Below are 25,238 nucleotides of genomic sequence, written 5' to 3'. Positions count from 1 at the left end.
GTGTCTGACTCCAGTGAGCCACAAATGCACCAAAGAGGCTTTCCCCAACACAGTCCTCATTTATAGTTCTACAAAACTCCCACTGACAGGTGGATTCTCCTGTTTCAGTGCAGCTAGCCAACAATGGATAAAACCAGTTGTTGCTGTCATATGCAGTACAAGGGTAACTCCCTAGATTGCTTTTGTAGTTTTAGTATCCTTCTTTTCTTCAGAGTTATCAGTTCTGTGACTAGTTACACTCAACAAAAATATAAACGCAACACCTTTGTTACTGCTCCCATTCCCCATGGGATGGACGTAGAGACCTAAAATTCATTCCAGATACACAATATAACCATCCCTCCCAAACAGTGGTCACAAATCAGTCCAAATGTGTGGTAGTGGGCACATCTGCTATATTGAGATAATCCATCCCACCTCACAGGTGTGCCACATCAGGATGCTGATCTGACATCATGAGTAGTGCACAGGTGTACCTCAGACTGCCCACAACAAAAGGCCACCCTGGAATGTGCAGTTTTGTCTCACAGCAAAATGCCACAGATGCCACAAGCAATGAGGGAGCGTGCAACTGGCATGCTGACAGCAGGAATGTCAACCAGATCTGTCGCCCGTGCATTGAATGTTCATTTCTCAACCATAAGCCGTCACCACAGGCGTTTCAGAGAATATGGCAGCACATCCAACCGGCCTCACAACCGCAGACCTCGTGTAACCACACCAGCCCAGGACCTCCACATCCAGCAGGTTCACCTCCAAGATCGTCTGAGACCAGCCACCCAGACAGCTGCTGGAACAATTGGTTTGCACAACCAAACAATTTCTGCACAAACTGTCAGAAACCGTCTCAGGGACGCTCAACTGTATGCCCGTCGTCCTCATCGGGGTCTTGACCTGACTCCAGCTCGTCGCCGTAACAGACTTGTGTGGGCAAATGCTCACATTCGATGGCGTCTGGCACGTTGGAGAGGTGTGCGCTTCACGGATGAATCATGGTTCACATTGTTCAGGGCAGATGGCAGCTGAGAATGTCCCAGTTCTTGCATGGCCAGCATACTCACCGGACATGTCACCCATTGAGCATGTTCGGGATGTGCTTGACCGGCGTATACGACAGCGTGTACCAGTTCCCACGAATATCCAACAACCTCGCACAGCCATTGAAGTGGAGTGGACCAACATTCCACAGGCCACAATTGACAATCTGATAGACTCCATGCGACGATGTGTTGCACTGCATGAGGCAAATGGTGGTCACACCAGATACTGACCGGTTCTGGGTCCCCAGACCCCCAATAGCGCAAAAAACTGCACATTCCAGGGTGGCCTTTTGTTGTGTGTAACGCTAAGTTATTTAAGGACTAGTTTATGTCAATGGATGAATTTACTGACTGACGCGCAGAAGAAATAGTTCTTTATGGAGCCCAGATGGTGTGAATGATGAGACCAAAAACTGCAATGTCTTGTACCAAAAATATATTGAATAAATAGGGGAAAGGGGAAATGGAACAAAATAATTAACACAACACACAACGTAAATGTCCACAATTAAATAATAAATCAGTGCTGTGATTTTTCTGTGCAAGAGTCCTTTTGCTAAGAGTCCTTTTTTTGGTCCTTTTCTTTTTAAAGTTCACTTTTAAGGTATTCCTCCTTAGGGTCCAGCTTCATACAAGGGGGAAATATGTCCGTAATCCAAAGACGGCTAAGTGGGGGAAAAGAAAGAATGGTCCTACCGGCTCGCCACGCTGAGTTTAAAGTTTAAAGATGAATTGAGGGGAGAAAACGCTTTGTTTTCCAATACCGCTCTAAATGCCATAAGCTCACAGCCACAGCAGGAGTCGAACCCGGAAGTATCCCTCCACAGCCGGTTTTCAGAGTTGCCGCGACATGGAAGGAGCCAATCAGAAGAGGGACCTCAAATCAGCTGACGTGGGTCATGTGACAGGGAGTAGTTGATATGGGTTACAGGTTCCCCCCTCAATCTCATGTACGTCCCTGTACATGGTGGTTGGGTCCGGATGACAGGTTGTTCAGTGGCAGTAAGCAGATGGTCCTCTTCATCCTCCAGTGCATGAGTAAAGGCAGTGGTTAAGCCATGGACTAGTGCCTGAATACTCTTCAAGATGGGCTGACCAAGCGTAGAGTATTGTAACCGGTCCGGAGGTTTCCTGGTCCGAGTTGATGTTCTCAGAGGTTCTAGTTCAGAGCTGGAGGTGTCAGAGTTAGATGGTAGATCAGCAGCAGAGGACATACTGGACTCAGTCCGCAATTCAACATTGGTAGGTTCAGCAGAGGACAGACTGTCCTCTGATTCCACAGTATCAGGAGCTTCCTCCTTGACAGGGGTTTCTGAGTCAGGGGTTTCGCTCTCTGCTGGCTCAAGAGGAGGCAAAGGGAGCGTAGCAGGTTCACAGACTGGTGTATCAGATGGTAAAGGTTCAGTGGCTGGAACGGCGGATGACGGTTCTGGCAGATTGTGGACAGTGGTGAATTGCAGAGGCTCTGATACAGGATCATACCATTGATGCGGTATCATTTCATCCTCATCGTCTGACTGAGGTTGTGCACAGTCCTCATCAGAAGGGTTGAATGACTGCTTCCTGGTTGGTTTTACAGTTGTTCGGTTGGTTCGAGTGGAATGCGGCAAAAATCCACATGGTAATAGGAGATCTCTGTGTAGAGTACGAATCGGTTTGGATTTGTTCTCCGGTCGGACAGTGTACACTGGAAGATTTTCTGCTCTTTTTACCACCACATAGATGTCTGGTTCCCATTTGTCTGCGATTTTGTGTTTGCCTCGGAGTTTCACATTACGTACCAGCACCCTGTCACCAACGTCCAGTTCAGAGGGGGTGATATGTTGGTCGAAACGGCTCTTGTTTCTTTCCATGAGCTTCTCCGCATTGCCAATGGCAATTTTGTAGCTCTTTTCTAGATTTGACTTCAGGTTCTGGACATATTGCGAATGAGTCAGTTGATTGCCGTCCACAGGCAGTCCAAAGACCAGGTCAATCGGGAGGCGAGGTTGTCGACCAAACATGAGCTCATAGGGTGAGTAGCCAGTAACATCACTCCGGGTGCAGTTGTATGCGTGGACCAAGGGCTTAACAAAATCTTTCCAGTGAGTTTTCTCTTCTGTGGTGAGTGTTCCGAGCATATTCAGGAGTGTTCTGTTAAAGCGCTCGACTGGATTTCCTCGTGGATGGTATGGTGTAGTTCTTATTTTGTGAATTCCAGCCATTTTGCAGAGTTCTTTTATTGTGCGTGACTCAAAGTCTGGTCCTTGATCACTATGGAGCTTTTCTGGGATACCATAATGAACCAGAAAACTGTCCCAGAGACATTTGGCGACAGTCTTTGCTTTTTGGTTTGGAGTGGGGACAGCGACAGCGTACTTGGTAAAGTGATCTGTTATTACCAGGATGTCTTTGGTTCTGCTCCTGTCGGGTTCCAGTGATAAAAAGTCCATGCAAACCAGTTCCAGAGGTCGATAACTTCGAATGTTCACCAGGGGTGCCGCTCTTTCAGGTAAGGCTTTTCGTTTGGTGCATCTCTCACATGTCTTCACTTTATTCCACACATCATTGGCCATTTTTGGCCAGTAGAATCTTCGACGTACGAGGTCAAGAGTACGTTCGATGCCCAAATGACCCATCTGGTCATGCAGTTCTGACAGTACTTCAGCCCGAAATTTCTGAGGTAACACTAACTGGTGATAGAGCTGGTCCCCAACTTGCCTCCTCCTCACGAGAATGGCGTTTTGGAGCTCCAGGCGATGTTGGTCTCGGAGTAGAAGGGGCAGTTCTGGGAGTTCATCCCGCAAGACGGGAGGTGGGCTTTCCCCAGTCTCTAGCAGCAATATGACATGCCTCAGGGTCTGGTCTTCCCTCTGTCTCTCAGCGATTTCAGCATTCGTCAGCTGAGGAACAACAGGAGGTGCAAACTGAGTGTCGTTGACGAAGCTGTCAGGCAAACTGTCGGCATGGGCAGTTAGTGACTGGATGAGTGCGGTGGTGGACATCTTTCCAGCCATACTATAAACGAGCTGCCGGTCACAAAGGGCCTTGACTGTGTGTTGATCGATGGAAATTGAGGAAGACTGATCCAGATGATGTTGGGCAAATCGGAGAATTCTCTCCCTCTCCTTTTGGGACATCTGGTCATTGGAGAGTTCTCCATGTGGCCTGCGAGAGAGAGCATCAGCATCTGGATTTTGCCTACCAGATCTGTACATGATTTTGAATGAAAATGTAGAAAGAGCAGAGAGCCAACGGTAACTGGTGGCATCTAATTTAGCAGAGGTAAGTAGATAGGTGAGTGGGTTGCTGTCAGTAATGACAGTGAAGTTGGTGCCGTAGAGATAGTCATGAAACTTCTCCGTAACAGCCCACTTGAGAGCCAGAAATTCCAGTTTGTGAGCTGGATATTTGGACTCACACCTCGACAGACCCCGACTCGCATAAGCAATCACCTGGTTTTGTCCTTGTTGCTCCTGGTACAGAATAGCTCCTAGCCCAGTAGAACTAGCATCTGTATGGAGAAGGTAAGGCTTCTGGGGATCGGCGAAAGCAAGTACTGGTGCTGTCGTGAGTTTTTTGATAATTGTGTCAAAGGCTTGTTGACATGGAAGGAGCCAATCAGAAGAGGGACCTCAAATCAGCTGACGTGGGTCATGTGACAGGGAGTAGTTGATATGGGTTACAGGTTCCCCCCTCAATCTCATGTACGTCCCTGTACATGGTGACGTGGGTCATGTGACAGGGAGTAGTTGATATGGGTTACATGTGGGCAGTCTGAGGTACACCTGTGCACTACTCATGATGTCAGATCAGCATCCTGATGTGGCACACCTGTGAGGTGGGATGGATTATCTCAATATAGCAGATGTGCCCACTACCACACATTTGGACTGATTTGTGACCACTGTTTGGGAGGGATGGTTATATTGTGTATCTGGAATGAATTTTAGGTCTCTACGTCCATCCCATGGGGAATGGGAGCAGTAACAAAGGTGTTGCGTTTATATTTTTGTTGAGTGTAGATAAAACGATGTCTGTTAGCACCAACCAAGCCTATTCTATATTTGGACAAGTTGGCATAAAACATGCTCTAAAAAACAAAACTTAAATATAATTTTACAGAAAGTGTCAAGACTTTGAGTTTCTTTTAAGAGTGGGGCTCAATACATTTAGTGCTCCACTTTCATTCTCAACTGTAACAGTTACAAATTGGTGACGAGCCCTTACCTTAACCCGAATCTAACTCAAACTTTAACCCTCAAAAAAACATTAGGGTCAGTCAAAAGGTTTACAAAATTTCTTTATATCTCTGATGGTCAAAAACTGATGATCACTGGCCCATCTACAGAGTAGAACTGCTTTAATTCTTCATTGCACAGATTCACCAAGGCACTGCAAACATTCCTCAGAGAATTTCAGCCATATTGATATGATACTTTCACACAGTTGCTGCAGATCCACGATGAGACTCTGTTACAGGAAAAATGATTCTATGTTTCTTTACCTTCTTTTAAATGTACAAAGATGCCCTTTGTCTATGGTTAGATTAGTTTAGAATTATCCTTTTAGACTTTCCCAGCAAAGACATATTGTTTTGGGACATATTGTTTTAGATTGTTTTATCTCTCACAGCTTTCTCCCAGCTCTCTGCTGACGAGACTAGCGCCACATATGGAGTTGTTTATTTTATCTGTTTATTATTTTCTTATCCTGTTCTCACTGTCTCTGTGATTTGTGCCTATAAAAATGCCAAGCCTCTGTTCATGGTCGTGAGTTGTTCTTTGCAGCTCACCCGTGCGCACGTTAAAGCATAAAAAGTAACCTTGTCTCATTGTGTCTTTATTTCTCCTGGGTTTTTTTTACAGAGTTTTCTCCCAACAGACTCTCATTCTACCACATTCCAAAAGTGCTCTACTCAACTGAGATCTGTGGAGGGCACTGAAGTGCAGTGAACTCACTGACATGTTTGAGAAACTACTTTGAGATGATTTGAGCTTTGTGACGAGGTGTGTTATCCTGCTGGAAGCAGTCGGAAGATGGGTATGCTGTGGTCATAAAGAAGTGGACTTGGTCAGCAACAATACTCAGGTAGACTGTGGTGTTGGTACTCGGGTGTGTGAAGAAAATTGCCCCCACACCACCAGCAGCATCAGGATCCATCCATCCATTTGATATGTACTGCTTATCTGGTTTCAGGTTGCAAGGGAAGAAGTTTAAGCAGAGTAATCTGGTTCAAACAAGTAACGTAAATCAGTTTTCTTGCTTATTCTGATTCTCCGGTTGAGCTTCAGGGAAGTCGTCTTGAGCTTATTTGTCTGTAAGGACTGTCTGGATAGATTTTGTGTTGATGAGCAGTTGAGTGTATATTAATGAAGATATTTCTGAGACAGTGTCATTAATTGATTTTTTCTAAAAGCATAATGCAAAATATATTTTTAAGTGTTATTCTTGTGGTTTAATATGTTGCCCAAAACGTACATCTAATCTTATTTTATTGCTCTAACTAATTACATCAGTGATCGGGAGAAAAATGTACATTTTTATTTACATTAAAATATGTTCGAATAATGGTGAATCTTTATTTTTTCAGTATGGTATAAATGAAAGATTCACAAGAATAAGTGAGTCAGCAACACTTCAGCCATTTTTGCCATTTTGGCTCAAAGGAAAACAAACAGAACCTGTTTTAGGGGAATTTCTTGGCTTTAAAAAACAAAACAAAAGAGCACAATAGCTTTTCTTCATAAAGCTAAGCGTATACAACATTCATTTCTCTCTGCTTCAGACTTCATTTACTTCATGGGAGTGAATTAACATGAACCATTAAGGCAAATAATTAATTACCAGTAAAGACGTTACTCCAAACTTCACAGGTGGTTAGTTCAAGTTCAAGCTCTTTGTTGACACGCCTGCTTCCATAGAGAGAAAGTGGCGTTTTTAACTTATAAATGCTTGATGTGGTTGAGCAGGAAACAGCAGCCGACTGTCAGCTGTGTTTTAAAGAGACAACAGATCAAAGAATTTCTTTTCGGCTAAAATACAGCATGTGTACAGTCTATTTGAAAACATTCCTACTACCAAAAATCAGTATACACTTTTAGGAAGCAATGTCTCCTAAAATTGACCTTACAACTGTATAACTGATGCACACATTGAAGGACAGAATCTGAAATACACTGTTTCAGTGAAGTCTTAGAGGAGAAGGCACTTCTTTGTCTTCTTGGTGATAGGTGGAGGGGACACGGCAATCCTGATGGCCTCATCAAACAGAGTTTTAACGCCACGTTGAGTCAAAGCTGAGCACTCCAGGTACTTGACAGAACCTGAAGACAGGAAACAGAGAGCCAGATTCCAGGTTTATTACTGGAATCTGCCGTCTTCCGTGATGATTTAAAAGAAAAAGTATTAGAGATAACTGAAGCCATTACCAATCTCTTTGGACAGGGCCAGTCCATCAGGGTAGTTAATGGGAGAGATATTAGTCTTCTTCTCCTTCTTGTGCTTCTCTAAAGCGTCTTTGTCATCTCTCAGATCCATTTTGGTCCCCACGAGGATTATGGGAGTGTTCTGACAATGGTGTCTCACCTCATGAATCCACTGCAAAGAGACAATGTTTATGAGTTTAACTTCCCAGCTCGGCCTGCACCACCTTGAACACTTTATTTTATTGAAGCTGCAGCTACTTCCTATTTGCATTGTCATTCTTTTGATTTTTGGTGAATGAATCATGTGGAGCATTCCTAAATGGAGCTTGTATGTTCTCCCTGTGCTTTTGAGGGTTTCCTCCTACAACTCAAAGACATTTATGTTGGATTAAGTGGTGAATCTAATTTGGCTGTAGGTGTGGATGTGAGTTCGACTGGTTATTTGAAGGCTTTAACTCTAAATGTTACAAAATAATGCTTATTACCTGGCTACAAACATACAATGCCATACAGTTGATACATTATTTTAAAAATAAAAAACAAAAGAAGTTTCTTTTAAAGGGGGAAGACGGGAGTAAGACACCTTTGAAATCCAAAGCCAGAGCAATAGGTCAGCATTGGTACACATTAGATTATCTAAAATAACTGTGATAAAGCAATTGCCCCTAAACCTAATAACTGGTAGTGCCATCCTTGGCAGCAAGAACTGCAATCAAGCATTTGTAATAACTGCCAATGAGTACTTCACATCACTGTGGAGGAATTTTGACCCACTCTTCTCTGCCGAATTGTTTTCATTCAGCCCCACTGGAGGGTTTGCAAGCATGAAAGCCCTGTTTAAGGTTACCTAATCATCTCAGTCAGGTTGAAATCCAGACTTTGACTCCAAAATCTTAATTTTGTTTCTTTGAGCCATACAGAGGTGGACATGCTGGTGTTTTTTGGATCATCGCCCTTCTGTATAATCCAAGACCTCTTGAGTCTCAGGGCATGAACTGATGGCCAAAAATTCTTCAGGATTTTCTGGTAGAAAGCAGAATTCATGGTTCCATCAATTGCAACAAGTTGTTCAGGTCCTGAAGCAGCAAAGCAGCCCAGACCCTCATACTAGCACCACCATGTTTGACTGTTGGTATGATGGTGTTCTTGTGAAATGCTGTGGGTCTTGGGGATCATCCAGATGCTTTTTGGCAAATGTGAGACGACCATTTGTGTTCTCAGCAGTGATTTCCACCTTGGAGATCCAGTCTGCTACTCCTGGCTGCTTGCAGTGGGCTGCTTAGTTGGCATATGTCACACTTCAGAGTACTCACACTTAGTAAAAAAAACTTTTTTATTAAGAGAAAATATGCCTAACCTAATTTTGATGGCACATTTTAAAAGTAAAAAAATGCTAAATATTTTGTCGCCCTTTTCCACTTTCTTGTCGTTTTCTGGTTTTATGAAAACTCACTACTTAATAGAAATTAACTGAGACATTATTCACTAATAAAATTAATTTGTAGTTGCGGTTTCTACTTTCCATCATGATAGAATCCTTTGGGACATATAGTTACATTTTTCCTTTGAATTTATGGTTAGGTCTTGATCCACAGCAGCTTGTGCTTGCTTTGCAGCACAGGCACAATATAAGTAAATGTCATGATATTGATATGACAGTACTGACACTGTCAGTACTTCATTAGTAAAACCTTAATAGGATGACATTGTGCAGCCACCTTTCCATAATATAGCGACTACTCACCTTATTACGGACATTTTCAAATGACGCAGGAGACACGAGGGAAAAGCAGATGAGAAAAATGTCCTGGTAAGACAAAGAAAGCAAAACAGTCAGAGCCTCAATTCTTTATATTTTGAAAATCAGTGAAAAAGCTGCCAATGTCCAACGGAAAACTTAAAGACCTTCAGAAAGCATGGAGAACTACTGCTGAAGACCACTTTTAAAAAAATCATAGGAACATCTTACTTCACTGGAAGTGAAATATAAAGAACTAAGGAGTGACTCAAATCTTTTGCACAGTAATGTAAGTGAAGTATAGCACAACATTGTGTAATCTTTCTTTTTGTGGTCGTTGTACCGTCTGTGGGTAGGAAAGGGGGCGGAGTCTGTCATAGTCTTCTTGTCCTGCTGTATCCCAAAGGTTCAGGCTCACCGGCTTCCCATCGAACAAAACATTGGCGGAGTAGTTGTCGAACCTGACAGAAGTGATGAAGCACAAATAAACCAAACCCTTCTGGCTTTATATAGACTGTCAAAATATAACTACTGAAAAAAACAACTGAAGTGGAAGTTGATATCTTATCTGCCTTATTGTAGACTTTTATGGCGTCTGCTCTCTTAAATTTCACTCACTGGGAAGCTTGTTTATCAATGACTTCATGCCACAGTTACAGTAACAGCTAAGATCAGAATGAGATAGGCTGAAGGGTTTCCTCATAACATCCTGTAACATGTATTTCTGGTCTAGTTACAGTCCACTGCTGTGATTGTAAGCTCCTCTGCAAGCCAAATTTTCATATGCACTGATTTTAAAGGAGGGTGGAGCCTGATCACTGTTTGCTAATCTTGCTTTAATAAATAAATAAATACTCACTGCACTGCAAAGTGAGATACTCACACTGTGGGGATGTACTCTCCAGGAAAGGCTTTGGTGGTGTAGTTGATGAGCAGACAGGTCTTACCTACTTCTCTGTAGGTGAGAAGAAGCTGGATTAGCATTTACTGAGAGAAGGCAAAAAAACAACAACAATGCTGTGTCTGAACTGATGGACAATCAACTTTGTTACACTGGACTCAGGTTGCCAAAACTATTTAGGCAGGCACACAGCCCCTCCCCTCACTGGCAGCTGAACATATGAACAGTAGCTGACATCCACATTACTGAACAACACTTATCACAACACGACAGTTATCAGAAGTATCTGGTACACATGTGAATGCTAGCTGTTTAACTATCAGTAAATGTTAGCATTAAAGTAGCAGCTATAGCTAATCATAACACAGTAACTTTAATGTGGGAGCAGATGTTATCAGTTGTGTTATACAGTTATTTTAATAAACAGTGTTAATATAACAACATAACACAGTTATAGTAATGTGCAAAAGTCCTGAGTAATCATTTCTTTATAGTTTGAAATGAATATGGGATGTAGCAACAGTTTACTGAAACATGCACAAATGTACAAGCCCAAAAGCCAATATTTGATGACCTGAACCTGTTGCGACTGATTTACAGTCCAGTTCTTGTGTAAATTACTGACAGCCACCATGCGAAAAAGATTATGTCTGATGCGGCTTTGGCAAACAGTAACTGATCAGCTGAAGGGCCAGACCCATCTCCTTGCTGGATTTGTTTTTTCTGTCTTAAGGCCATGACTTTCAGATATTTTTCATCTGTTGTAGACAGTGTGGTTTTTTGCCTTTATTTGTTCTCCCCTTTTCCAGTTTCCCACCTGTCTCAGGATAAGAAAAATCTTTCTTTTCTGAATTGCCTTGAAAGCCAGATATGAAGAATATAAATAAAAACTTGTCACCAGAAGCATGGCAGCCAAAAAGTAGTGATGTTTTTTTGTCTTTCTTGCACTACAACAGAAAACTTTAGTAGTAGCATGACAATCCTAAATATCTAGCTAATGTAATGAAAATGGACTGACTCTTCACTGCCTCTGAGCACTCAAAGCCTTGTTCACTCATTCATACAAACACCTTTTTCTGTGCTTTCAGTGTAACATTTACACTCAGGTGGACACATCGGAGAGCAACTTGGATTTTATATCTGGCCTAAGGGCATTTGCACACAAACTGGAGCACCCGGGGTTAACCCAGCAACCTCCCAATCAGTCGGTGACCTGCTCTACCTGCTCTGAGCCACAGCCATCACATTTTACAGGTAAAAACTAGGTGTAAAAAATAAAATAAAGTTATATTGAGTAAGTGAACTCACCCGTCTCCGACGACGACACACTTAATGGTCTGCATTGCGCTGCAGCAACTGGAGGAATGCTGTCAGCCCAGGAGCTTATTTCTTATCATGCTTCTTTGCGTTTACCTTGAAAGTCGGATGCTGGCGCTGGGGCTGGACGTGTCGTCAGTGTTACAGTCAAAGCTAGGAAAACAGGTTTTTGTGCTCCATGGTAAGGTGGAGCCCTCCATCCATCCATATATATATATATATATATATATATATATATATATATATATATATATATATATATATATATATATATATATATATATATATATATATATATATATATATATATATATATAATATATAACTCAATATCTTTAATGATTTTGCCCATTGAGATCTGATTTGTTTTTAAAGTGTTCCTTTATTTTTTATTTTTTTAGCAGTTAATACAAATGTGTATGTGTGTAAACCAATACTCATATAATAATAGTTGTTGTTCTGATTTGGTGCCGTATAAATAAAATTGAATTGACTTGAATATAGTTTATGAATTTTACACTTAAAGACAGTACAGCGAGCAGCTAGACACAAATACTGACAGCTTACTTTAATTAATACATTTGACTAGTATAATCAAATGTTTACTCCCAACTCACCAAAAGCCCAGCAACCTAAAACTATAGGTGTCATTTTTTATTTTATTTACACTACTATAAATTATGTTTGTTATCGAGACCTAGATATTTCGCTAGAGTCACGAAAAAAAAGGCGTGAAACAAACTAACATTAAGTGAACTCACCCGCCTCAGACAGCAACACTTTTAATGCTCTGCATTGCGCTGCAGGAGCTGCCATCCTCACCTGTCACCCCAATCCTCTCCACTTCCTCCTTCACTACATCCGTGGATCTTCTCTGTAGTCTTTCTCTTTTTTCCTGCCAGACAGCTCCATATTTGACATCCTTTGACTTCTTGGACTTTCCGAGTAGCAAATCTGACTTAAGGGGGAAATTCCTGTTGAAATTCCAACTCGGAGCTCCAGATATCTTCATAACTATAACTTGAGATAATATTATCTAGCATTTAACATGAGCTTACTCATAAATTATGAAGCACAACAGCAGCCACCACATCTGAGATATTTAAAAAAGCCAATATGAGTGGACGGGTCGATAGTGTGACAGGATTGAAACTTAAATGTGTTTTTCTACTCTAAATTCAACATTTTGCTGCTGTTTCATCAAACAGTAACCATGCCAGTGCAGACATACTCATCTCACACACACACACACACACACACACACACACGCACACATCACTCCTCATCCTCCTCCCTGCTCTGCTGTTTTGTTGTTGTCACGTGACTAAGCTGCCTCAAGCAGACACAAGCTCGCTGCAGTGCATGAGAAATGGAGATATTCTATGGCTAGTAGTGAAAATGATGTTTCATCAACACAAGCACACTTTCCAGGTAAGCACATTTAAATTCCAGGTCTTCAAGAATGTTTCAATTTTATTTGTCACATACACAGTTATAGAAGTATATCGTACAGTGAAGTGCTCAGACTGACTGTACAAGTAAAGAGGAAGACATAATAAAGATGAATTCAAATAACTTTTTGAATAATAGCTATCTAATATAAATAACTAGAAGGGCAACCACGGTCTAGGGGTGAGTACTGGGTAGCTGAGTAACTTGTGGGGTGGGGCAGCCAACAAGTGTTCCCATCAAGCAACCAAGTATTAGTGACAGTGTATTGGTATAACTGTTACATGGAAACATGGAAACTGTTATGGAAGGACAGAAATACATTGTTTTTGTGCATGTGTACTGGTGTTTTTCTTGTATTTCTTCAGCCACCCTCACCAGTAGCAGTCACGTTCCCCTGTAACAGTTCCAGTGAAGGAAGTCTTAGAGGACAGAGCATTTATTTGCCTTCTTTTTGATGGGTGAAGGGCACAGGACAGCCCGAACGACTTCATCAAACACAGTTTTAACGCCACGTTGCGTCAGGGCTGAGCACTCCAGGTACTGGACAGAACCTAAGGACGGGAAAAAGAAGGCAGCTGGTTTATTACTGGAATCTGCTGTCTTCCATGAATTATAATTAACCATTTAAAAAAGTATCAGAGATAACTGAAGCCATTACCAATCTCTTTGGACAGGGCCACTCCTTGAGAATAAGTAATTGGAGAGATTTTATTCTTCTTCAGCTTCTCCAGGGTGTCCTTGTCATCTCTCAGGTCCAGTTTGGTGCCTACGAGGATTATGGGAGTGTTGGGACAATGGTGTCTCACCTCATGGCACCACTACACAGAGATAACATTTACAATTTAGGGATATAATGTTTTAGATCGTTCAGTGTTATCTTGAACACTTTATTTTATCAGTGCTGCAACTAATTGCCATTTGCATGAGAAGCCTGCTAAAGATGCAAACCAAGAATCCCAGCTGTGCACAAAAACTAGAATAACCAGATTTTCCAATATTTCCAGTCTTTGTTATCCTAACTTCTGTAAAGATCTCTCAAAACTATCTCTGAAAATGTAATTCAGTAAACACTTTTTGATGGAACTGCAAATAAACAATGCACCATTTTGCCCCAAATCCTGATCCAGTAAAACTCTTGGCTATAAGGGGGAAACCTCTGCGCAGCCAAACACACCTAGAGTAGGGGTGTGACTTGTGCCATCAGCCAGTGACATTTGCCCACTTGGTGATATGAGTGACTTTTCTGTCTGCTGTTTGGATTGTGACTAATTGACGGTTTCTTGTAAACCTAGTGGAAGTCCTTTTTTGGGGGGGGTAAATATTTATCTATTTGGTTCATTACTACGCTACAATAATTCAAAGAATAGGCAAAGTTTGACATCTTCAAGTTCAAAATTTATAGAAAACAAACAAAACTTGGTCTTGTTTGGTGTTGGTCTCTTACACCCTTTCCAATGGAAAGTGGTTATACCGCACATGGTGTTAAACTTAAGTGGGAAACAAGTGTGACACACTGACAAATGTGTCTAATATCAAGCTAAATAATATGTAGACCAGGTCCTCTGCCAGATCTCCCAACACACCCTCACACATTGGGTAAGAATTTGATGACAAATTCTTAAGCATAAGAATTTGCTTAAGTTTATCTTAAGATAAACATTTGTCAGCTGTCTCCACTTTCCTGTGTTCCTTTCATTTTATGACAAGTTGGAATCTGTACTATAATTACCTACACAACTTCCTGTTAGTTACAACTTTACTTTCCATCATATTAGGATCTTTCAGGAACTGTAGCTGCATTTTCCCAATGAGCTTATTGATTAGTTTTCCATCTACAATTGCATGTGCCTGTTTGGCAGCACAGGCATGAAATGAATGAACAACATGATGTCGACTACTCACCTTATGACGAACGTTTTCATACGAGGCAGGCATCACGAGTGAAAAGCAGATGAGAAACACATTCTGGTAAGACAGAAATACCGAAGTAATCACTGCCTGTAACAACCACTTCCTGTTAAGAAGGGTTTTTGAGTTTTATGCCAAATCTTTAGCTAATAGCTCTTTGGAAATCACCTTGTTTGTGCAGAAATACTTTTTTAAATGTCTGTTAAATTGTTACGTTTGAGATTTTTAGTCAATTCAACTAAAGAAATGGGAATAAATAATGTTTTTGCAACAGGTTTATAGTAACAAAGTGCTGGAAAACACAATTAAAAATCTGTCGACATAACAGTGGTTCATCCCTCAGCTTAAGTTCGTTTTTATACATGATTTTTAAATGGGTTAATTAAATAAGTAAATAAACACTGTAGAACTATTGCTCAAGAAGACTTAGAAGTGAGATATCAGGAAATGAGGGGAGACTTTTGCACAATAATGTAAGTGAACTATAGCACAACATTGAGTGATTGCTGACAATCAGAACGTAATCATGTTTTTGTTGTGGTTGTTGTACCGTCTCTGGGTAGGAAAGGGGGCGGAGTCTGTCGTAGTCTTCTTGTCCTGCTGTATCCCAAAGGCCCAGGTTCACTGACTTCCCATCCACCATAACATTGGTGGAGTAGTTGTCGAACCTGATAGAAAATGAAGTGCGTAGAAGCTAAACCTTCAGGCTTAATATAAACTGGTAAAACATTACCTCTACTAAAATAAAAAACAGGAGAACAAGGGAAATCGATTGATTTATTGTTTCATTATTCCACTCCTATGATTCTAAAATCCTCTGCAAGGCTAATTTTAATATAAAAAATTCACACGATGTCAAGCGATGCCAAGCATGATTGTGTAAGGATTGTGCAGGAGGATGAAAAACCAATTACTGACTTACACAGAGGGGATTTCCTCTCCGGGAAAGGCATTGGTGGTGTAGCCGATGAGCAGACAGGTCTTACCCACTGCTCTGGAATGAAGAAGAGGCTGGATTAGCATTTATTGAAAGAAGGCAAAAAACTCACCAAAAGTTGTTACTGTTCATCTGGACGTAGCGTTTTCAGCGGGAGAAACGTTTCGTCACTCATCCAAGTGACTTCTTCAGTCTTTTATACGTTTTCCCCAAGCTTATAAACACTCTGTGAATGGCCACTGATCAATGATCATGTAGTTAGTTAGGATTATGTGTTAACTAATTATTTCCACAATAATTAGTTAAATAAAATAAATAAATAAATAAAACAAATAATTAACCACAATTCAGTGGGTTCCACACTGAACTTAGAGGAAAGAAAAGTATTGATCCTATTGCGCTAGTATCAGTCCAATACCAATAACAGAGTAGGTATCGATATTATCGATGTATGTCTTTCTAATCTTTCGCTGAGTGAAGTTAGCTCTTTCTTTTCTCCCTGTGAAATACAACAGCTGGACCTTTAACTAGCAACACACTTTGAGTCAAACTGCACATAAAAAGTTTGTGTGTTTGCTGATGTTTGCTGAGCTGATAGAAACGTTGCATTTGAAATGATCCGCTAAATAAGAAAAATATTACTCCCTTTATGCTCTCTCGTCTTCTGTAGGGCTAGTTAGATGCTGAAGTAACTAACGGACATTAAAAAGCAAAAAACTTCGGCTCCCGACTTCACCACTTCACACGGTTTTGCCTTATATTCATCTCATTTTATGCGACATTCCGTGGTGATTAATTGCCTTTAATGTGTCAGCATCGAGTTTGAAATTGCAGCATCGCTAACCACCTGTAAAATATCAATATTAACTACTTATATGAAATGAACTCACCCGTCTCCAACGACAACACACTTAATGGGTTGCATTGTGCTGTAGCAGCTGGAGAAATGCTGTTAGCCCGGGAGCCAGCCAACAACAGCTCATTCTCATCATGCTGCCTTGCTTTAACCTTGAAAGTTGGATGCTGGTGCTGCGCTGGGAATGTCGTCCGCGTTCCAGTGCTCGGAAAACAGGTTTTTTTTTGCACCATGGTGGAGGCCTCCGCCTATCAGGAGCTACGACAAAGCAAAGCATGTTTTTCGTTGTTGTTGCTGTTGTAACATATTCCTGGATAGAGCCCGCTCGATCATAAGTACACATCAGGTGGTACTAGAGACTTCAAGTATTACAGTTTTGTTATATACTGTTTGCACGCACTGTTGTCACCTCGAGTCACAAGTCGGGATTGGTGGGACTTCTCCCACTTTCTTCCTTCGTCTGTTTCCTTTAAAGGTCTCCATCTGTCCCCACACCTTGCATCCTCTCCTGTCACCCCAACCGTCTGCATGTCCTGCTTCGCTACATCTACGGATCTTCTCTGTGGTCTTCCTCTTTTCCTCCTGCCAGACAGCTCCATATTCAGCATCCTTTGACTTCTCGGACTTTCCAAGTGGAAAATCCGAATTTAAAGAGAATTCCAGTTGAAACTCCCTTTTGGAGGAGCTCCAGATAACGTCATAACTTTTAATGCGAGTTGACTCATAAACTTCCTGGATATATTCCCATATTTCACGGGCTGCTCCGGAAGTAGCAGCAGCAACCGCTTCTGAGGTTTAAAAAATTTGCCGCGCTTGTATTGTTTTTGTTTCAACTGTGTAACAGTGTTATTATTCCTCCGATAAGGCAAGTCTCTTAATGAACCTTTCGGGCTTTCGTCCACACTTAAAGTCATATGCTCATACAAGATTTTATTGGCTTTTTTTTTAAGTGAGGTAATTGAAAACGGATATTCCTGGTGTCAGATTAACAAAGTGAGTGAGTCTAACTTCTGTGTAAACAGGTTATGGCACATGAAAAGTGGAGGCAACAAAACTTCACAGATGGTTACTTCAAGCTCTTTGTTGACAGCAAGGTGACACGACTGCCTTCATAAAGACAAACTGAAGTTTGTTAGGTGCTAAATATGGTGGAGCTGAATGAACAGCAGCAGGCGGTCAGGTGTGTGTTAAACCTTTGAGATGACAGAGCAAAGGTTTTGAAGTTTTTTTTACTTGTAAAAGCTTGAAATACACACACACATATAGTCAAAACTTTCAAAAAATTTTCAGAAGAATACAAACGATTCTTTGGTCAGTTCCAACTTAAAAAAGTGTGTACCTTTATTAAATAAAATCTCAACAAACTACATTGTATCATATACTTTCTTTTGCATATACAGGGAGTGCAGAATTATTTGGCAAATGAGTATTTTGTCCACATCATCCTCTTCATGCATGTTGTCTTACTCCAAGCTGTATAGGCTCCAAAGCCTACTACCAATTAAGCATATTAGGTGATGTGCATCTCTGTAATGAGAAGGGGTGTGGTCTAATGACATCAACACCCTATATCAGGTGTGCATAATTATTAGGCAACGTCCTTTCCTTTGGCAAAATGGGTCAAAAGAAGGACTTGACAGGCTCAGAAAAGTCAAAAATAGTGAGATATCTTGCAGAGGGATGCAGCAGTCTCAAAATTGCAAAGCTTCTGAAACGTGATCATCGAACAATCAAGCGTTTCATTCAAAAAAGTCAACAGGGTCGCAAGAAGCGTGTGGAAAAACCAAGGCGCAAAATAACTGCCCATGAACTGAGAAAAGTCAAGCGTGCAGCTTCCAAGATGCCACTTGCCACCAGTTTGGCCATATTTCAGAGCTGCAACATCACTGGAGTGCCCAAAAGCACAAGGTGTGCAATACTCAGAGACATGGCCAAGGTAAGAAAGGCTGAAAGACGACCACCACTGAACAAGACACACAAGCTGAAACGTCAAGACTGGGCCAAGAAATATCTCGAGACTGGTTTTTCTAAGGTTTTATGGACTGATGAAATGAGAGTGAGTCTTGATGGGCCAGATGGATGGGCCCGTGGCTGGATTGGTAAAGGGCAGAGAGCTCCAGTCCGACTCAGACGCCAGCAAGGTGGAGGTGGAGTACTGCTTTGGGCTGGTATCATCAAAGATGAGCTTGTGGGGCCTTTTCGGGTTGAGGTTGGTGTCAAGCTCAACTCCCAGTCCTACTGCCAGTTTCTGGAAGACACCTTCTTCAAGCAGTGGTACAGGAAGAAGTCTGCATCCTTCAAGAAAAACATGATTTTCATGCAGGACAATGCTCCATCACACGCGTCCAAGTACTCCACAGCGTGGCTGGCAAGAAAGGGTATAAAAGAAGAAAAACTAATGACATGGCCTCCTTGTTCACCTGATCTGAACCCCATTGAGAACCTGTGGTCCATCATCAAATGTGAGATTTACAAGGAGGGAAAACAGTACACCTCTCTGAACAGTGTCTGGGAGGCTGTGGTTGCTGCTGCATGCAATGTTGATGGTGAACAGATCAAAACACTGACAGCATCCATGAATGGCAGGCTTTTGAGTGTCCTTGCAAAGAAAGGTGGCTATATTGGTCGCTGATTTGTTTTTGTTTTGTTTTTGAATGTCAGAAACGTATATTTGTGAATGTGGAGATGTTATATTGGTTTCACTGGTAAAAATAAATAATTGAAATGGGTATATATTTGTTTTTGTTAAGTTGCCTAATAATTATGCACAGTAATAGTCACCTGCACACACAGATATCCCCCTAAAATAGCTAAAACTAAAAACAAACTAAAAACTACTTCCAAAACATTCAGCTTTGATATTAATGAGTTTTTTGGGTTCATTGAGAACATGGTTGTTGTTCAATAATAAAATTATTCCTCAAAAATACAACTTGCCTAATAATTCTGCACTCCCTGTAGACTCTTGGTGTGGATTTGAATGGTTGCCTCCAAGTTAGATAAAGTTCCTTCCATATATTTTCTGTCACTTGTCCAGACCTCCCACCCCAAAGCTACCTCCTCAGGCTTATCTGTGGGGAACACCTAGGCATTTTCAAGCCGGCCAAGAAATGCAATCTCTTCAGTGTGTCCTGGATCTACTCCAAGGAAGTACATCCCTGGAAGACTTTGTCCACGAGGCACCCTGGAGGCATCTTAGTCAGGTTGCCTTAACTACCTCAGTTGACTCCTTTTGATGTAGAGGAGTGGCAGCTTTACTCTGAGTCACTCCCAAACGACTAAACTCTGCACACTATCTCTAAGGGTGAGGCTAGCCTTCAAAGAAAGCTCATTTCTGCTGCTAAAATCTGAAATCTCATTCTTTCAGTCACTACGCAAGCTTGTGACGATAGGTGAAGGCAGGGACACAGAATAGTAAATCAGCAGCTTTGCTTTCATGCTCAGCTCTCTTCACTACAACAGACAGGTACAGTGTCCATATCTGCAGACACTTCACCCATTATGTGACATTTCCAAAATTTCCACTCTTTAACATGTCAGGATCCTTCAGGCAATATTACTGTATTTTTCTATTATTTATCAGGTTTCCATCTACAGAACAGGCATAAAATGAGTAAACATCATGGTACTGACACTGAGAGCTGGACTAGTAAAACCTAAACAAGCTAACCCCATAAAAAAATCTTTCCATAATACAGCCACTGCTCACCTTATGACGGACGTTTTCATACGAGGTACAACACACAAGCGAAAAGCAGATAAGAAAAATGTCCTGGTAAGACAAAGAAACAAAGCAGTCAGAACCTAAGCTCTTTGTATTTTGCAAAAAAATTGGTGCAGCAATTTATTTAAATGTGCATGCATTCACTTGTGGAGTTTACATACTCTGATTATGAACATGACTGTCATGGTAATTTGGGGCTTTTAGTATTTCTTGGAACTGTTATTTTCCAAAGTGGAATGACTGTACAGCATACGTCTTTGGATACTGGCTGTCTTTTCTTATATTCCCCATCAAGGGGATCCCACACTGCTTTAATAATGTTCTGTCAGGAAAGGTTTCTTGACAATCGCCCTTTAACTGAGGTAATTTCTGATGAGGCATTGGTGAATGGCCGATGGTGCCTTTTTTATTCCTGAATGATTCACGAGTCAGTGTTAAATGGCTTAAGATATAGCCAAACTACAAAAAAAGAAACATTTCTCTAAAGAAATGAGGCAAGGCTCAAGTACGGTTCGAGCCCCGGCTTGGACAGTCTCGGTCGTTGTGTCCTTGGGCAAGACACTTCACCTGTTGCCTACTGGTGGTGGTCAGAGGGCCCGGTGGCGCCAGTGTCTGGCAGCCTCGCCTCTGTCAGGGTGGCTGTGGCTACAATGTAGCTTGGCATCACCAGTGTGTGAATGTGTGTGTGAATAGGTGGATGACTGGATATGTAAAGCGCTTTGGGGTCCTTAGGGACTAGTAAAGCGCTATATAAATACAGGCCAGTTTTACTGTAAGTGAACTTTAACACAGCATTGTGATCTTTTTTTTGTATGTGATCTTTTTTTTGTACCGTCTGTGAGTAAGAAAGTGGGCGAAGTTTGTCATAGTCTGCTTGTCCTGCCGTATCCCAGAGAGCCAGGGTCACTGGGTTCCCATCCACCATAACATTGGAAGAGTAGTGGTCGAACCTGACAGAAGTGATGAAGTGTGAATGAGCTAAACTTAGTTTAATATAAACTGTTAAAACATTACCTCTACTAAAATTTAAAAAACAAAAGAGACACAGAACCTAAATGGAAATCAACCTTTCCTCTCATTTATTTTGCCCTTTAGCGGCTTCTGCTCTCTCTAAAGAAATATTCACTCATTTTTTAAATCTAACTGAACCAAAAGCCTGTGTATCATCCCACAGTTACAGTAATGAGGATGCACTTTCCACAGCTGGAACAGAATCAGATTAGGTGGAGTTTCCTCATAACTTTCTGTAACACATATTTTTCTTGGCTAGTTACACTCTCGACCTGTCCAGGATGTACCCCACCTCTTGACCTATGACAGCTGGGATTGGCTCCAGCCCTGATAAGGATAAACAGAAGTGGATGGATGGATGGATGGATGGATGGATGGATGGATAGTTAGAGTGAACTGCTGTGATTGTTGCCTCTTCCACAAGCCAAGCTCTCACATTATATGATTCTGCAACATGATCCCAGCTTGATCATGAAGTGGATGATTGATTACTGACTGCTATTTTTGCATAAATAAATAAATGTTCACTGCACTGCACTTTTGGATATTCACACCGAGGGGATTTCCTCTCCCGGAAAGGCATTGGTGGTGTAGCTGGTGAGCAGACAGGTCTTACCCACTCCTCTGTAAGGGAGAAGAGGCTGGATTAGCATTTATTGGGGAAAGGAAAAAAAAAACAATCATAGGTATGAACTGAGGAGACTGCACCTTTTGCATGGCTGGGGTCAGGTCAGTACCAGTTGTGTTACTTTTCTAAATCCCTGATCGATCTAATCATTTGGAATGTGCAATGCCTTGAAACAGTATTTGTACACCCTGAACTTTTCCACAATTTGCCATGTTACAATGACAAAATGAAAGGGATTTTATGTGATATACCAGCAAAAAGTAGTGCGAAATTGCTTTCATAGTATTCTACATAATATTGTACATTTAAAAATATCTTAATCTAACATACAATGTGTCATAATAGAATTTTCCATTCTGAAAACACCATCACCAAAACAAAGGAATCCATCAGACATAGTACTACACGTTGCTGTGTTTGTGTCTACAAAGTGTTACTACATGAGACAACCTAGAAAATAATGTAAAAACCACAACAGCATAAAATGCTGTCAATTTAAAAACTAATAAATAAATAAATATTCCTCTATATTCTCAAGAAAACTTCCTGCTTTGATTATTTTTCTGCTGATGCTTCTCCTCCTTTATTAAGTTAAACTGTAGTTTTTCCCCTGAAACAGCGCTGCTTAGTGGCTTCATGAAAGCTGAGGTGGAACGGGATCAGGTGTTCCCAGCACTGTCGTCTATCGCTTTCCCTTTCAGTACTGAGTGAAGCACTTTTGAAAGTGAAAGTCAGTTTGTGGATTTAACGTTTGAGCACACTGTTTGGAGATGCAGTGCTAAAAATCAGAGGCTGGGATGCTGAAAATAAAAATGGTGGATCAGAAATTGTTTAGCATATTTATTATTTTTTTTGTTCCAAAAAATAAAAATAAAATAAAATAAATAAAAGATATAGCATCCAAAATTGTAGCCTCCCCCCTATCAAGTTTGAAATTATGATATCATGAAAACACCAAACCTTTAGCTAATGTTATAGTTAAAGGTAAAAATCAGGTTTAAAACATGAACTAATACCGATTAAATAAACGTACGACAACGCATTTAACGGTAGCCCGAGAGCCAGCTAATCCCAGATCGATGCTCATCATGCTGCTTTCCTTTTAACCGGATGGTCGGAGCGATCAGCACTCATCAAGTCGAGGTCAAGCCAGACGCACCTTGAATTTTCCTGCTCCTCTATTCTTAATATTACGGTACTGGTGCCGTCCAGAAATCCAGAAACCCAATGAAAAACGTCTTTATCCTGTAGCTTTGAATCAGTTTTCATTTTATTTGCAAAAATAAACCTTTACCTTGTGATTAATAAGTAATACAAGTTATTATAATAACGTATTAGACATACATGACAAATTATAAAGCTGTTTTAACAGGATATTTAATATTGCGACATTGAAGAAATATTTCAGTAAATTTTCATTCACGTCTCCCAGCTCACAGTTAAGTGTCATATAACTAAAATAAAACAACACAAAAATAAAAGTCCGTAAATACTCCATCTAATCCATTTATATACAGTATTATTGTATTGCTTCCATAATATTGCACATTTAGAAACATTGTAGTGTTGCATATAATTTGTTATAATGTTATATAATTTTCCATAATCAATAATTCTAATTAAACATTTGTAATTTATATTCTAGGGTCTTACACGTTGAGACAACAGTTGGTGTGGATTGGATCTATATATATGGAATTGAATTGAATAGTTCTGGTGATGTATTAGTTTCACTGGACTGCTATTCAGGTTTACCCCAATGACTCTAGAGTACTGTACAGTCATTGGTTTACCATGACTCTACATGTGGCGAGTCTTACCTCATATCTGTACAGTTTTAGAAAAAATTAAAAAATTAAAAAAAGCAAAGTTCACTCATATTACATTATCATATGTATAATACTCTCAAATTTATTACTTTTAGAGATGATTGAACAAATCCACTATTCCAGTTAATGGCACCTCAGAGAACTGTATATGGCTTGATAAAATAAATAACTAAAAACAGGAAAAGTCCACTCAAATTACATAGTAATATGTGTAATACTACCAGTTGTGAACTGTAATTACAGTAGTTTTCTTTATAAAAGAATAATTTCAACAGATACCTACAAGAATAATAATAATGATGATGATGATGATGCACTGGACCAATTCTGCAAAAAATTACCTTTCCACATTCATAATTTTGCATTTTTTTTGACGTCCTCACTGGACTTTTTACTTTTCCCCAGAATCTCCATGATTTTTCATTTTAGATTACTTTAAATAAAAACATTTGATTAAATGAAAAGTTATACAGTATGAGAAGATATATCTTAACTATAGTTACCTGTGCTGGTTAGAGTTAGTGTCAGCTTTCATGGGAATAGAGTGAAAGCTTTGTGTCACAATGTAAGGAACTGCAGGAATTATTGTTTTGATTGGGTTTTTATCAATATCATCAAATACAACCCCAATTCCAAAAACTATGAGAAGCTCTGAAACGCAATTAAAAAGAATGCAATTACCCGCAGGCTTTTAAAAACACTTTTTAATTCAAAATAGAGCAGAGAAAGAAAAAGATAAAATAATTTCCAAACGCATCGCTGAAAAAATAGGAGTTAAAAAAAAAAGCATTAAAATCGCTTTATAATTTATTGCGTATTTATTTATTTATTGCGTATGTATAATTTATTGTATTTATGTAACAGAACCTGTTACTTCCACAAATAAAATGAAAAAACAATTTAAAAGTTGCAGGATAAAGACTTCGTGCTGTTCTTTCTCAGAGTATCTGGATCAATCGGTACTCGTATATACCGAACTTCACGGCAACTTCTTAGACGACAAAAGAACAAAACAAAAACACTTAAAAACACTGGTGTGGATTCTGAAGCCGGGATTGTTGGGAAGCGTCCGACTTTCTTTTTCTTCTTTCCCTTTAGGGGTCGCCGTCGCTCTGCACCTCTTCTGTATCTCCCTCTGTCAACCCAACCCTCCAAACCAGTTCAAATTTTTTGCTTTTCCGACTTTCCGAGTGGGGAGTCCGACTTGAAGGAGAATTCCAGATTAAAATTCCGACTCGCGATTCGGGATAATTTCTTAACTTTAACTGGATCACTTTATTTAGCAGTTTAACCCGATGTTATTCAGAAGATCCCTCCCTACATTCCCACGCCTTCGTGGGTTGTTCTGGAAGCTATGAAGCAAAACAGCTGTCACCACTCCTAAGGGAAAATAAAAAAAATAAAACAAAATAAAAATGAAGTTAGCCTGCACCACCAGCAGATGGTGCATCCGGTGCCCTGGGGCCAGACGCCCAGACAAACTCTGGGCA

At 40.5% G+C, this 25,238-nt stretch overlaps 2 protein-coding genes across 2 annotated transcripts; both read right to left on the bottom strand.

Moving 5' to 3' along the window:
* Positions 1–6,586: 6,586 nt before the first annotated feature.
* LOC146576107 (ras-related C3 botulinum toxin substrate 1-like) lies at positions 6,587–11,481 on the bottom strand. The gene is made up of 6 exons (XM_085271142.1): positions 11,395–11,481; positions 10,069–10,140; positions 9,529–9,646; positions 9,192–9,254; positions 7,451–7,619; positions 6,587–7,345 (listed from the first exon to the last, which is right to left on the bottom strand). The coding sequence occupies exons 1-6, from the start codon at positions 11,427–11,429 to the stop codon at positions 7,215–7,217; spliced, it is 588 nt and encodes a 195-aa protein (XP_085127268.1). The 5' UTR covers positions 11,430–11,481; the 3' UTR covers positions 6,587–7,214.
* A 1,392-nt stretch (positions 11,482–12,873) lies between these two features.
* LOC146576106 (ras-related C3 botulinum toxin substrate 1-like) lies at positions 12,874–21,911 on the bottom strand. The gene is made up of 8 exons (XM_085271141.1): positions 21,844–21,911; positions 20,266–20,328; positions 16,591–16,814; positions 15,686–15,757; positions 15,314–15,431; positions 14,758–14,820; positions 13,514–13,673; positions 12,874–13,406 (listed from the first exon to the last, which is right to left on the bottom strand). The coding sequence occupies exons 3-8, from the start codon at positions 16,623–16,625 to the stop codon at positions 13,276–13,278; spliced, it is 579 nt and encodes a 192-aa protein (XP_085127267.1). The 5' UTR covers positions 16,626–16,814; positions 20,266–20,328; positions 21,844–21,911; the 3' UTR covers positions 12,874–13,275.
* Positions 21,912–25,238: the final 3,327 nt, after the last annotated feature.

The sequence above is a fragment of the Mchenga conophoros genome, linkage group LG4 (assembly GCF_057382185.1).
Source record: "Mchenga conophoros isolate Kocher_MC1m ecotype Shallow Benthic linkage group LG4, M_conophoros_male_GT1.1, whole genome shotgun sequence".
Classification (NCBI taxonomy): Eukaryota; Metazoa; Chordata; class Actinopteri; order Cichliformes; family Cichlidae; genus Mchenga; species Mchenga conophoros.
Note: the sequence above shows the minus strand (reverse complement) of the source record. Positions and strands in the feature narration are given on the sequence as shown.